Source organism: Solea senegalensis, linkage group LG21 (assembly GCF_019176455.1).
Source record: "Solea senegalensis isolate Sse05_10M linkage group LG21, IFAPA_SoseM_1, whole genome shotgun sequence".
Taxonomy (NCBI): Eukaryota; Metazoa; Chordata; class Actinopteri; order Pleuronectiformes; family Soleidae; genus Solea; species Solea senegalensis.
This window is the reverse complement of record NC_058040.1, coordinates 4,267,530-4,281,350: the sequence shown is the minus strand read 5'-3', so window position 1 is coordinate 4,281,350 and position 13,821 is coordinate 4,267,530. Positions and strand designations below refer to the sequence as shown.

Sequence of the window (13,821 nt, the reverse complement as noted above, 5' to 3'; positions counted from 1 at the left end):
GCTGTCTTAGATCATTTGGGGACAAGTAGACAAATTCTCCTTGTTTTTTTTTACCTTATCCACTAGTATTGTAACTGCTCTACAAGCGTAATTGTTTCATGAAATAAAAAAAAAAAATCGCTCCAAAGATCAAACTTTGAAGAGCCGCTGTGAACCAGCTGACAATAACAACAACACACTGAGACTGGACAACAACATTGCCTGTGAAACGAATCATAAATAATCATAAACATCTATTCTGAATATGAACTATTACTTTGTTACATATTCAGACCACAGATACAGGGTTCTGTGATTCAATAGGATCAGATTGAAAGATGAGTCTGTGCATTAATCCATCTTAAAACTTAATGAACAAAAGAATCAAGGTCAAATACATGGCGCCAGGTTTTCTCTCTCTTTGCATCGACTGTTTTGTGCAGTTGTACAATAATAGTGTTTTGTAATTAATTGTATTTATATCTTATAAATAGAATTTATTTACATCAAAATACACATTTGGATCGTAGTATGCTTGACTTTTTTCGAAATGATCTGTGTATTTTCAGGAATCCATGACAATTAAAACAAGAGATGCTGGCACTGCAATGCATTCTAGTGAGAACTCTAGGTTCTCACTAGAATGCCTTGCAGCAGCAGGCACTAATAAAAACAATCAGGTAAAGTAACTCCTGTATACACCCATTTAACTGGATCCACTCCAAAAGTTAATGTGTTCTTCCTTGGCAACACCCTCACGCAACGTTTCACGAAAACTGGTTTAGTCATTTTTGATTACCACTGACACGGAGACAGAACATGATACAGAGACGTGCATGGACAGGCAGGTAGACAAATCTATTGTTGACATTGTTGTTGTCATGCATTAACAATGACACTAATGTAAATCTCACTTCTCACTTACCATAAAGGGAATAATCAATCATTGGTATCTCAAACACATATATGTGTCAATCATAAAATAATCATGACAAAACGACAGATCTGTTTTAATCACACGTGGATCAGCTGTTAATTGCCGGATTCATTTGAGCTGAATTTTTCTTGGGTGAGACAACAAAGGCACACCTGCTGGGACTGCTTGAGGTCGGGTTTTTACCTTGCTCTTGCTGCGTGTGCTGGACATCCTGTTCTTCAGGAAACTGAACGTGCGGATGACTTTGTACTTCTCTGACTCCACCTTGGTCGGGATACTGTACTTATCCAGCTCCTCCTCCTCAATTCTGAAGAAACATTGAAATAATGTCAGCGCCACTCGTTAACGTGAGCACCCATTGATTGAGTGCGACAAAAGTAAAAAAAAAAAAAAAGGTGGAAGAAAAGAGAAATGTGTGGTGGGACAGGGCTGCAACTCTATTTTCATTAGTGATTAATCTGTGGGTTATTTTCTTCATTCATTTGGTGTCGATCTGTGTTTCATAAACCTCAAAATAACAAAGTCCTCGCTTCAAAGTCATGAGAAAATATTCACATTTTAGTGTGAAATTTCAAAACTTTCTCTAAAAACAAGCCTCAAATTGATCAATCATCAAAATAGATGGTGAGTTACTTAGTTATCAATTAATAATCAGTTAATTTTTGCCGCCCGAAGGTGCCTCAGCATGCGACTGGTGCATGACCTGAGGTGTGATTAGTTCATTTTCAATCTGATATTTCACAGTTATTAGTCTATGACACTGTAAAATAAATGGCAGGAAAAGGAAAAACAAATCAAAATGTCATCATCAGTTCACTGCTCTCTCGTGCTGGAAAAGTAAAGTAACATTAGTAGATTATTAGACATGCAAAGCTTTGTACACAGTGTTTTCTGCTGTTAAAGGCAGGGAAAGGGGTTTATTGTTGTTAGGGTGGTAAATGTGTCATACTCTATGTAGGGCTGTAGGATGTTTGGGGGTTAGTTTATTCCAATTGGTCAGTGAAGGAAGCTTTAAACTGCCCCACATACTCTTTGAGGAACTCAGACAGTGTGAGATGTTGGAGGGACTCTGCCAGTTCCACGGTTCCCTCATCATCAGCAGACTGGGCACGCTTACGGAACCTAATCTCCCTGTAAAGAACACGGTAGTAAAAATAAATGCCATGGATTCGTGGAAAAAGATTGCTCCCTCCTTGTCAGCTCATGGAGTTGGAGTCAATCCCTGCCAGTACTGTGTGAGACACGGGGCAGGATAAACCCTGGACAGGTGACCAGACTATCACAAAAGCATCTACATGCAAACCCCAAGGGAAAAAAAAGATTCCAGTTGGTCAACTGATCATTGAAACGCCCACTGAAACATCCCCGATATCACTTTCTTGAATCAGACCTAACAAATATTAAAATGAAGTAGTTCTATCTGTAGAAGAGCTCACCCCTCACAGCAGACATGTTCACATATTCTGCTTAATGTATACACATTCATTATCACAATCATTGTAATTATCATGAGCAGAATGGTTGCAAATAATTGCAGCTTTATTGCGAACCAAAAAATTCTGCAAAATAAGTGCCAACATATGACACCTCTTTGGGGTCTTCCACTAGGGGGAAGTGTGGATGGTGAGGATGGTTTTACATTCATTTAAGTGGCAGAGGAAATAACCATTAGCATCATCTCTGATGGAGGAGCAGTTACAATTCAGAGTGGACCAGGAAAGGGAAAGAGAGGCTGTGTAAGGCCACAGCGTGACCATATTTTCTCACAATTGTCTTCTAATTTCTGTTTTGTTAAATTCATTCAAGGGATAGCAGAGAGTTTTGAACATTGAGTTGTACGACACAGAGCGGATGCAAAGTCGTTAAATCATTTAACGAGTGTCCGGTTTGGAGCTCTCGCCCCGGTTTGGAGTGGAGAAAAGTGACCTGGGGTCACAGAACTAAAGGCTTTTAAACCACAAATATGCATGCATGATATTTTATCCCATAGTCAGACATGTTTGTTTGTTTAATTTCCCTCATTCTCTCTGATTAAAACCCCCCGACTTGTGACTTGCATGGGTGCCCAGCGTGGTGATACGGGCCAGAAAATAGTGCCGAATTGATAACGCAATCTGACATACTGATGGACAGCGGCCCATAACATATGCCTGCATGTTTGGGGTTTAAAACCTCATAAAACGCAATGTTAAAAAATCTAAAACTATCCCTTTAACGCTATTTTGCATGTACAAGCAGTATGTCTGTATGTGGTGGCATGTTAATGATGCAGCCACTGAAAATAAACCATAGTTTAAAAGTAAAAAAACAAACAGGAACAGGGTCATCCGGACATCTGTGCCTCAAACATCAAAAGCAGCAGTGACACGTACATAAACTGCTCTGCTCGCATTAAACTTTATGGAGAGGTGCAGAGTGGAGCGCTGTAGTGTGACAAAGACAGACAGAGACAATGAAATATCAAAGCATAAATACCTTTTCTCATGGGACTGCTCTGATATGCCGCAGCCTCTTTGCTCTGGGAACATAAAGAAAGGGAGGAAGTTATTAAACTGGCTGTTCAAGATTAAACGGGACAGGAAAAGCAGGCGTTGCACCAACTATCCATGAAGAATCAGTAGGTGAATAAACGGAAAAAGGCCCGTCTCGTTTTCATTTACAACACAGAGCTAAAGCATCTGAATACAACCACAAATCATGATCCCCACGTACATGACCAGGACACAGCGAGACATGTGAAGCACAAACAGACGCACATGCAGCGCTGACCCTTCCAAGGCTCCTCATGCATCTTCACTGGGCTTATCTTTCCTTTTCGTTCACAATTCACCTGATTTGTTCTCGCACTCCTCTTGACGCTCTCATTACAATAATGTTATGTGGTTATTGGGAAAAAAACAGACACCGACACAGACACACACATGCAAGCAAAAGCCAAGGTTACTTTAATGTGCTTTCAGATGTTAGGTGTTTTCTCATCCTGATTCATGGTTTTATGGGCTTACATGCATGTTCACAGATGTATAATAATGCAGAATAAGTGGTACACAGCTGGCAGCCATAACATAAAGCTACTGTTCTCTGCTCTGTCTGAGCAAAGATACCTTGGTTTTTATTGTGTATACATATCTTATTTTAAAGTCACTTATTTTCATTGTTTTTGTGGATTATCTTAGCACTTAGCACTTGATTACTTAAACTCATTTTAGTTCAGGGGCCACATACGGCATCATCTGATCTCAAGTGGGCCAGAGGAGCAAAATAATAGCATAATAACCTATGAAAAACAAGAACTCTGAATATGTTTTCCTTTGTTCTACATTCAGTGAAATAGCTTTATAGTGCAATTCCAACAATATTATGCCTAAAGTTACCACTGACACATGTGCATTACAACATTAGTCACAGGTATCTTGAAGTGAAAAATGTAGTATGTCACACTGAAATTTGACAATTAGGCCGGATTGGAACCTCTGGTGGGCCAGTTCTGGCCTGTGGGCCATGTGTTTGACACCCCCGACTTAAGGTTTAATTGTTGTTTGCATTGTATTGTTAGTACAGCACTTTGGTCAACTGAGGCTGTTTTTAGACATCCTTTAGAAATACACTTTAACTCAACTTATGGTTCAAATGTCCTGTACAGTTATAAACGTGTAATAGCAGGTAGATGTAGTATTATCACAGTATTCTCAGTTGATATTATTCCAGCTGTTTGGTCATCAGAATCAGAACTTCTTCTTAAGCGTGGCTCGACACATGACATCATGACAACTAAAATCACGCAGCACAGACTCATCAAAGTCATGAAAGTCCAAAATGTACGGTCACGTTCACTCTGCAATAAAATATCTTGCTAAATCTTCCACCATGTTCTGCCAATAGTTGCTGTTTATGTGTGCCAGCTGTTTACTGCTGATGAGGTAACATACAAATGACTTATTTAAGCGTTCAAATGTCGGGCAATAATTCTCCAACTGTCATCTCTTTTACATAACATTATTTTTTAATTGTTGAAATGAATAACCTTGGCTTCTCACACACACACACACACATAAGCGCTGACACCGACAGCGACGTGGCAGCTACACGGAGCCTTAGCGCAGTGTGACGGCTGCAGGTGTCCAGTACTTACTACCAGGGTGGAGCAGAGACAGAGATTTAGACAGAGACAGGGCCTGAAGGAGAGATCGGCTGTGGCTGACACAGTGCAGCGCGGCATCTACAGGGCACAGTGGACAGAGGGCAGCTCACACATTAACTAGAGAGGTTGCAAGCTGTCACAGCTCTTAAATCACTAGTTCAAGCAGTGCTGAATAATCCAAATGAGGAAAAGTACAAATTCCTCACTAGTTTCGTATGACTCATATTTGATTTTTGGAAAAAAAGGCTTATTTGCCTTCTTGCTGAGAGTCAGATGTAAGTAATTATATCGTTCTGCCAGTTAATACAGCTTAGCATAAAGATGGGAAACAACCTGATTAACAGAATCTATGTAATGTTGTACGTACTTGTGTGTGTGAGCTCTGAACTAGTTATGATTAAGGACAGGGATACGGTTTTGTTTGTGCTCACATGATATGGATCAGATTATCTTCTTGTGAGCAAAATATTTTTTTCTTTAAATTCACGTGTCGCTTCAGATCCTCACATCAGCCACAGAATTGAGAGGATTTAGCAAATCATGTTTTACTTTCAACTGAGAATGTCATAACGAGAGATCCTTGCTGCTTTACCTCTTAGACACATGGCCTGTCGTGAGCAGCTGTCAACAAGCAGGCATGTTCAACGTGTTCATTTTACATTTTACAGGATCACAATAGATCCCCAGAAACAGCAGATGTGGATCATTGTCAAAAAACATGTTCAAAGTGATCACAGAAGACGGAGTGATCTCCAGAGTAGGACGAGGAGAGCTGACGATGTCAGAATATTGCAGGTCAATGTCAAAAAAGCACAGCGGGGGCAATACAGTATAATGCTCAGTTATATTCAGTCTGTCAGATTCTGTGACGTATTGCTCAATCTCCATGGCTGATGTTTTTCCTGCCAATATCAAGTTGTGCTACTAATGTGACAGAAATTGTATATTATTTTGGACAGATAAGGTTTGATCTGCCATGCAGCTGATTGGACCACAACATACTCTCTCTGCTGCTCTTTTGTTTGCTGAAAGGCACACCTGACCGCCCCCTATTGTCCTTCCAACAGAGGTTTAAAATATCGTATTTAAAACCTCTGTTTTGTAAAATCATTATACAAAACAGGGAAAAAATACTCAAAGAAACAGGGATGATATAATTTATGTAAAAGAGCTGGCTGGAACTGTGTGGTTATAATGGAGATGAATGGACTCTTTGTCGAGAAAAACAAATAAGCTTATTTCCAAAAACACCAGTTCATCCCTACAAGCACATACGATCTCTGGGATTTGATTGTTCTTTTATGTTTATTAGTAGGGAGGGAATCGACAGACGGTAACATTAGTGATCATCAAAACAGGGGAAATGGAAATAATGTTAGAGAAGTGTTTAATTCAATCCAATTAAAACTGTTATGTGAGGGAGTGTTACAGACCTGGGCTCATATCTGAAGTGTGATTGTCCCGAGCAAGTCGAGCGGGTCGCAAACTGATTTTGGATGAGTAGGAATAGGAGCGCAGTCGAATCCCCTGGTCATCCAATTCCTGAATGAGAGAAATTAAACAAGATCAAAGACAAACGTATGACTTCAAAAACATGCTTCTCATTAATTGAAAGAGAAGTGGAATCATCTGACAAAACGGATTGACACATGAGACAGATGAGATTACTTTTGAGGCGGGTTCAAATGCCGAGGAGGCCGACTTGCTGCGGGTGCATGTGAGGTCAGGTGACCGGCAAAAGGATTCTCTTTTATCTTCACTTTTGTCAAAATCTGACGACAGCGGGGAAAGCGGAGACTTCGGCTCGGCGCTGTCCTCCTCGCTGTCCATCTCCAGAGCCACCAGACTGGGACTGCAGTGACAAATGGCCGCGTTACAGATAAAAGACACCCACAAATCAACACGCCTTCAGACTCAAGGGAACTATAATATTTAATACCTGAGGATGCAGGTATCCATGGGCAGACAGTCTCTCTCATTGGTCGTCTCTATGGAAGTGAGGCGGTTCAGCCTGGCAAGGGCCTGGTCAGCGAGTGAGCGACGGTGGGAGCACTGTCCAGAGTCAGGGTAGATGATTTCTGAATAAGGTGGAGGAGTGTCGGTGACTAGCAGGATATCATGTGTGTCCACGGGGTCCCATAATTCACAATCGGTCCCTGTGCTCTCTCTTGTCACTCCACTGATGCTGTACTTGAGGTCGACATTGTCCGCCTGAGGCACACACACACACACACACACAAATGAATAAATAAGAAAGAATCCAATTTAATGATAAATAAAATGTGAGAAAAATATAGAAAAATGAGAAAAGAGTGGATGATGCACAACCTGAGGCTGCTGTGTGGTTCTCTGATCGATGCTGTTGACCAAGGAGAGAACAGGATCTGTGGCGTGCTGGGTAAACTGGCTCTTAACATCACTGGACTGCGTGGGATTCCTATATACTGTGACAAACATGCAGGACAAGCACATCAGTTTCAGTATATGTTATAATAGCACAAACACAAATACTCTCCCTTTTCCTTAAAGGCACTACATGTCAGAATTGTTTTGTATTAAGTCATAAGATGAAAAGAAATCTTCCATCCATCCTCCACATGAGGGTCGCGGTGGTGCTGTACCAATCTCCAGTCCATCACAGGGCCACATAGAGACAAACAACCATTTACTCTTACATTTAGAGTGTTTTTGGACTGTGGGAGGAAACCAGAGAACCTGCAGACTTCATGCAGAAAGGCCCTTGTTCCGACCAGGTCACAAACTGCAAAGGCAAGAGTGCTAACCACTACACCAACCGTGTGGCTCATTAAGAAAACATATTTCATTGAAATACTGGCTTCACTGAAAACACTGGTGCAGCCAGTATATTTACAAAATACATTTTCATCTGCAGGCCACAAACTCTGCTTATGTTTTGGTTTGGGTTTGGTGTTTTGGTCTGTTGCTCAAACCACCACTAACCACATAATCAGGCAGTTCTTAGTGCTTCAACACAAGGGTTGCCAGCAGAGTCACTCTAACACAGTAAGCTGCAGCTATGGGTTGGAAATGCTAAAAGTTACTAAGCCCTAAAATGACTCACTCTCAAAACCTCTCAAAAAAATGCTGGTGTGAATAATCAGCTAACTTTCAGTATATATATATATATATATATATATATATATATATATATATATATATATATATATATATATATATATATATATATAAATACATAATATATACATACATTTGTGTGTGTATATATACATAAATACATATAATACCCTGTCCCTTCCCCTCTCACCATGTAATAATTCTGCTGCTGCTCAAAGTGCTTAATCTGCACTTTCATCTTTAGGCTCCTCCTGTTGCTGACATGCAAAGTTCATGAACATAAAACTGACGGCGGGACAGTTATGTACAGTATGTGTACAAGTTTGTTCATGAATACAGTAGTATGTTACACCGGGTCAGTACAGCTGCCCATATCCATGTTTCAGCTCAGTTTTAATTTGGGTTTGCAATATCCATTTTAAACTCCCGTGTCCCTGTACATCGCATAAAGGAAATCTCCTTTATGCTTTGCAGAATAATCTACCGTCACAGAGCTCAGTGAGAAGCCACCTTTGATTACTATAATCCCCCCCCCCCAACATTGGCCAGATACACCCAATTGTCTGGTTGAATAAAAAGAAGAACTTAAAACAACTAAATATTTCAGCCAAACAACAGATTTGTCACATTATCAGACTCCCAAACCATATTACATCCAGGTCTGACCTTATGTTGTGCTTTATTCGGTAACTTCCCTAAATCATAATCCATTGATCTTTCAATACTGAAATGCCACGGACTAGAGTGAAGAAGGGAGAATGTAATGAGGCAGCATACCGACTCTCTGTTTGACCTTTAAAGGTTTGTTTTCACAGAAACCTTCACATATCATCCTAACTAACAGGGCGCCTGTTCTCCGAGGGAAAAAGAAAAGTGTGTTATTGTCTCGCACTGAGTCGCACACTCTCTCTCTTCTGTGTGTTGTGTTTGCTTAGTGATGTTAATCTGCACTCACGCTTTATATTTATATTCATAAATGAAGACTTTACATTATCCAGTGTTTCATCCACATAAGCTGTGTGAAATGGCAGCGCCTCCACCAAATATACAATGTGTCTATTATTCTGAACGCCTGAATAGCATCAGTATTGAAAAGCCCCGCAGAATAAGTGTGGAATTTGTGACACGCGTTTTTTTACATAATCATTATCATGGATATTATTAGTGTTTTACACTTGTAAATAATGGTGTCACTGAAGGAGAGAGAATTCATTTTAACTGGGCTGTTAAGTTGATTAGTCTATGATTTGATCAACAAGAAAAAATCTAATGTTCTGACGAACTAATTGGTTCAGGGAAAGATTTGCTTCTCTTTTCTATCCTTTGGACAGTCAAAACAAAAACATTCCAACATTTACTTCTGTATTTTCTGCACTTTATGCATATTTGTTTTCCCGCACATGATAGTAAAACGAGTTTTTTGACATTATAATGCTTTGGCCAAAGAAGAGAGTCTTGATTTTCTGGGATCTTATACACAAAATCATTACAGAGAGAAATAAGTGTTAGTTGCAAGTGCTGGTTAAATAAATATTATAATTAAATATCAGTTTTTTTATATAACAAAAGGAGAATTACCAGTAATGCAAACTAATGTATTGCTGAATATAAACAAATGTCTGTTCCATTTAAAACACTGTCAAATGAGTTTGCACATTGCTGATTAAGCCTGTCAGATCCACACGACTCTCTCCGTATTTTGCCTGTATAGCAGTGTTTAGATCTCGTGTCGCCTAGTGACTTTCCTGTACTGCACACAGAAAGTCATTTGTTTTACGTCAAGACAGACAAAGGCAACAGCAACATTGTGCCGTTGATGCGAGGCGGCTGCAAACAGGTTGACGGTAAGACTGAGACAAAAAGAAGCGCCCATAATACGAGTTCACGAGTGAACCAAAAACCACGTTTATTCAGCAGTTAGACCCCGTCCGCCCCTGCGCTGCTGGTGTGTACAAACAAACATTCCCTGTTTTCACAAAGACCAAACAGCAGAATAATAACATCACCAGAGAAGAACTTCAGAATACTATTAATAAAATTAAGTTAGGATGCACAGACTATGCAGGTCTGCTGGTACCACTGTTGATATTACTGCAAACAATGTGGTGGATGGTACTGGTACGACAACAATGTGGAAAATTACCTCCTGATTAGATGTTATTTTTTTTATACTATAACTATAGAACTACACTTTCCACACAGACTTTGATGTCTAGTGCAGCTGAGCCTGCACTAATGTAAGGGAAATCCTGGGCATCACAGAGGCATTTCCTCTCTGCTGCTCTCACACAGTGTTGGCAGCAAACTCAGACATCCAGCACAAGGCAAACTCCTCTCATATCCAATCACTCTATTTACCTTTTTTCTGTCTGCATTCATTGGTTTGTTGAGATGAAACTGAGATTGACTATGCAGCAGCAGCCCACACACACAAAACACAGAAACACATGTTTGCACAGTATTGGTAGTGAGGACACTCATTCCCTGTTATCTTACCCTAACCTTAACCATCACAACTAAATGCCTAACCCGAGCCTAAACCCAATTCTAACCCTAAAACCAGGTCTCAACTCTCAAAAAGAATGTGCGGACCAGCCAAAAATGTCCTCACTTTCCCGAAATGTCATCACTCCTTATGGTTTATAGGTTTTTTGGTCCTCACAAAGATCCATACAAGCACACACACACTGTAATTTACGGTCACCAAGTTTACAGGCTCCATTCAGCGGCACCCCAGTCTCTTTGGATTTTACAGCAAACTCCTTATTCTTCTTACTCAACAACACACAGGAAATTAGCATTCACAGTAACCGTGGCAACAACTGAAGCATTTATGCGTCCTCCTCACAATTTTTACAAGCCAGCGAGTGTTTGAACTTGAGCTGGCTGAGCTTGTTCAATCCTGTGTGTGTGCATGTGCTTAAAGATAACTCAAAGTTAATGTATCTTTCAGCTGAAATTCTTCTCTTGTAAGCCCGGGACAATTCGGCTTGTTAACATTCCCCCCTCTTTAACTTCAAGTACGCAGCTCCAGTGTCTGGCCCAGGGCAATCGTAGTGGTGGGGGGCACTGGGGCAGAGCAACAGACTAGAGTGGGGCATCTCCAAGCTCAGGCAGAATTTGAGTGGAACAAGCCTGACCCCATTCCCGTCTTTGTCCCAGTGACAGAGCAGATTCCTGACCTCACACAGACTGTGTCATTGTGGATGGCGAGCAGGAAAAGACCCTAAAGTCATAATATATCCATGTAACAATCAAACGACGCTGCCGCCTGAAAGCGCATCTCTGTTTGTGTCTGTTAAGCTGCAAATGTATTGATTTCCTATGATGTGATTGAGAGCGCTGCACATTGTGCCAGCACCACAAACCACTCAGGGCTGCACTCTCCAGCTACAACCAGCTTTGTATGCATTGTTCCCACACCCTGCTGTTCAGAACAGCCACAAGTATGTTGTTGTGGGTTTTTTTTTCAAAAGGACTAGCCAGTCATCATTTAAGCCAGATGTCCAGATGAATAGTTTTGCCATAATAGTGAAATGGAAAAAGCGTTTTGGGCAAGTCAAAATGTTGAGCTAATAAAAACACTTCTATTGTGAATCCTTATAAATAGACAGAGGAGCGGAGAAGAGAAGAGAAGAGAAGAGAAGAGAAGAGAAGAGAAGAGAAGAATTACCAGATAATGAGGATGGATTTTCATTTACATCATCGTCCTCATCCAGAGACAGAACAAGCTGTTCTTCAAAAACCTATTAAACAGAACACAAACAATAAACAAACACACACACACACAAGTAGGGCTCTTAATAAATCTTATAAACTGTGTAATCAGTCATTTGGTTGGGACACACAGATGGGTCACTAAATTCATTTGCACAATTTACTTTCTAGCCTTTTACTTCAGATTTATTGGATGTTTTTGATAACATGCACACAATTACATTGTGAATCATTAATTAAACATATTTCTTGGAAAATATCGGCTTTACCAAATATATAATATTAGTGTTAATAAAAGAAAAACAAAAATAGTGCACATTTGCTCCTGTCACGATTGTTTTTGTGAATAAGGTCACCACGGTTTGTCATTTAAGAAAAACCAAATGTGTCCCCATATAAAAAGTCTGGGAAAAACCCTGGTGTTGATGACAACAAACAGACAAAAACACATTTACAGCTCACTATTACAGACTAAACATACTGTACATTTGGACGTGTACTCACGTTGTCCACCAGCACATGCTCGTCCCCTCGGAGGTCCTTGCTGATGCCTGTGCAAGATAAAATATTTTACTGGAAGTTGATGAATGTCACACTAACTCCTCCCTCGTCCTCCCGCTCCTCATCTTCTCTCCTCAGGAGAGACGTGTGGACAACATCAAGTCCTCTGGATGTGACTCTGTGTATCCAGTAATGGACAGCTAGCCAATTGCGAGTTAGTGTTTATCCAAAGCAGCAGGTCCAGAGGAAGAGCACATGCTCCCCACTGTGCGGCTGTTATTTCGAGAGAATTAATGGACGGCGGCTAAAGTCCGGACAGGGTTAAGGTCAATACTGAGGAACACTTCCTGCTTCTCTACATAAGTCGATGCTGCCGTCCCTATGGTTACCAAAAACAGTTAAGGGAAAACGAGTCTGGAAGTGGGAGCATTGGAAATCCTGTGTGTGTGTGTGTGGCTGAGCATGCCAGTCTGAGCGTGTCACCCCAGGAAAGAAAAACAACAACGTGCCCCCTGAGTTTTCTCTGTAATCTCAGAGGAAGAGCAAGCACACGTGTTGGAGGAGAGCGTGGGCCTTTTATGGTGTCTTTTGGACATGTTTGCTTAGTCTCTTCAGGACTGTAAGTGATGGATGTCTGACTCTACAAATGTTTGCTCAAGTCAACCTGTGGTGGTCCGTTTTTTTTAAACCGCTCTTCAGCGGAGCCTCTGCACTCGCATACCGCCGCACGCACACATACACACACAGAGACACACACAGCAAATATAGTCACTCTTAATTATTATTTAGTAATCTGTTGATTATTACTTATGAGGGTCTCAGAGAGTAAGAAAAAAATGCCAGTTTCCCAGAGTTTTTAAGTAGCTTATTTTATCTGAAACAACTGTTGATTGTGTTGGTAACTGTTGATCCCCATATGGGTATTTGAGATGGTGACTAAATGGTATTTATCAGTAATCCGAGGAGGAGCCTTTATGCTCAAAACATCACAACTGCAATACAAATCCAAAAGTGAGTAAGAATTAGTGAGACTGCAGGTGATAACAAGCAAAGGACTCTTCGGCTCATCCCTCTCTATCTTGTTTATCTGTTTTTCTTTCATTGGTTTATGCATTGGGTTCTGTATACGTGGGCAGAGCCATTCTTATGTAGCAAACTTCCATTTCAAAATACACGCAACAAGGTGGTGCAAGATGTAAAGCAAGGCCTTTGCCAAAACTGCATGCAAAAAGGCTTAATCTGAGTCTACAAGGACTTATAAAGCTATACAAACATACTTATGGGTAGTATTTTCCATTTCTGCCTATAAATCCTGCTTAATGTTACACAGTGGACCTTGAATGGGAGCATGAGCGTGTGCTGATGCTCTTGTTTTTTAACTTGTTGACGGTGTTGTGTCCTTTTTGTACTGATTTTGACAATATTCAGTGCAGAGCAATGTCAGTACAAC

The 13,821-nt window shown here is 40.6% G+C and overlaps 1 protein-coding gene across 4 annotated transcripts in view; it reads right to left on the bottom strand.

The window, feature by feature from the left end:
• Nucleotides 1–13,821, bottom strand: part of arhgef28a (Rho guanine nucleotide exchange factor (GEF) 28a) — a 53,092-nt gene that overhangs the window by 17,094 nt on the left and 22,177 nt on the right. The window contains exons 8-17 of one of the 4 annotated variants that reach the window (XM_044011971.1): nucleotides 12,375–12,421; nucleotides 11,827–11,899; nucleotides 7,386–7,501; nucleotides 6,997–7,268; nucleotides 6,726–6,909; nucleotides 6,491–6,599; nucleotides 5,049–5,135; nucleotides 3,392–3,434; nucleotides 1,946–2,047; nucleotides 1,100–1,223 (exon numbers count right to left, since the gene is read on the bottom strand). In XM_044011971.1, the coding sequence (XP_043867906.1) occupies nucleotides 1,100–1,223; nucleotides 1,946–2,047; nucleotides 3,392–3,434; nucleotides 5,049–5,135; nucleotides 6,491–6,599; nucleotides 6,726–6,909; nucleotides 6,997–7,268; nucleotides 7,386–7,501; nucleotides 11,827–11,899; nucleotides 12,375–12,421 (1,157 nt within the window). The remainder of the gene's footprint in view (nucleotides 1–1,099; nucleotides 1,224–1,945; nucleotides 2,048–3,391; nucleotides 3,435–5,048; nucleotides 5,136–6,490; nucleotides 6,600–6,725; nucleotides 6,910–6,996; nucleotides 7,269–7,385; nucleotides 7,502–11,826; nucleotides 11,900–12,374; nucleotides 12,422–13,821) is intronic. The other 3 variants (XM_044011972.1, XM_044011974.1, XM_044011975.1) reach the window with 3 other exon arrangements.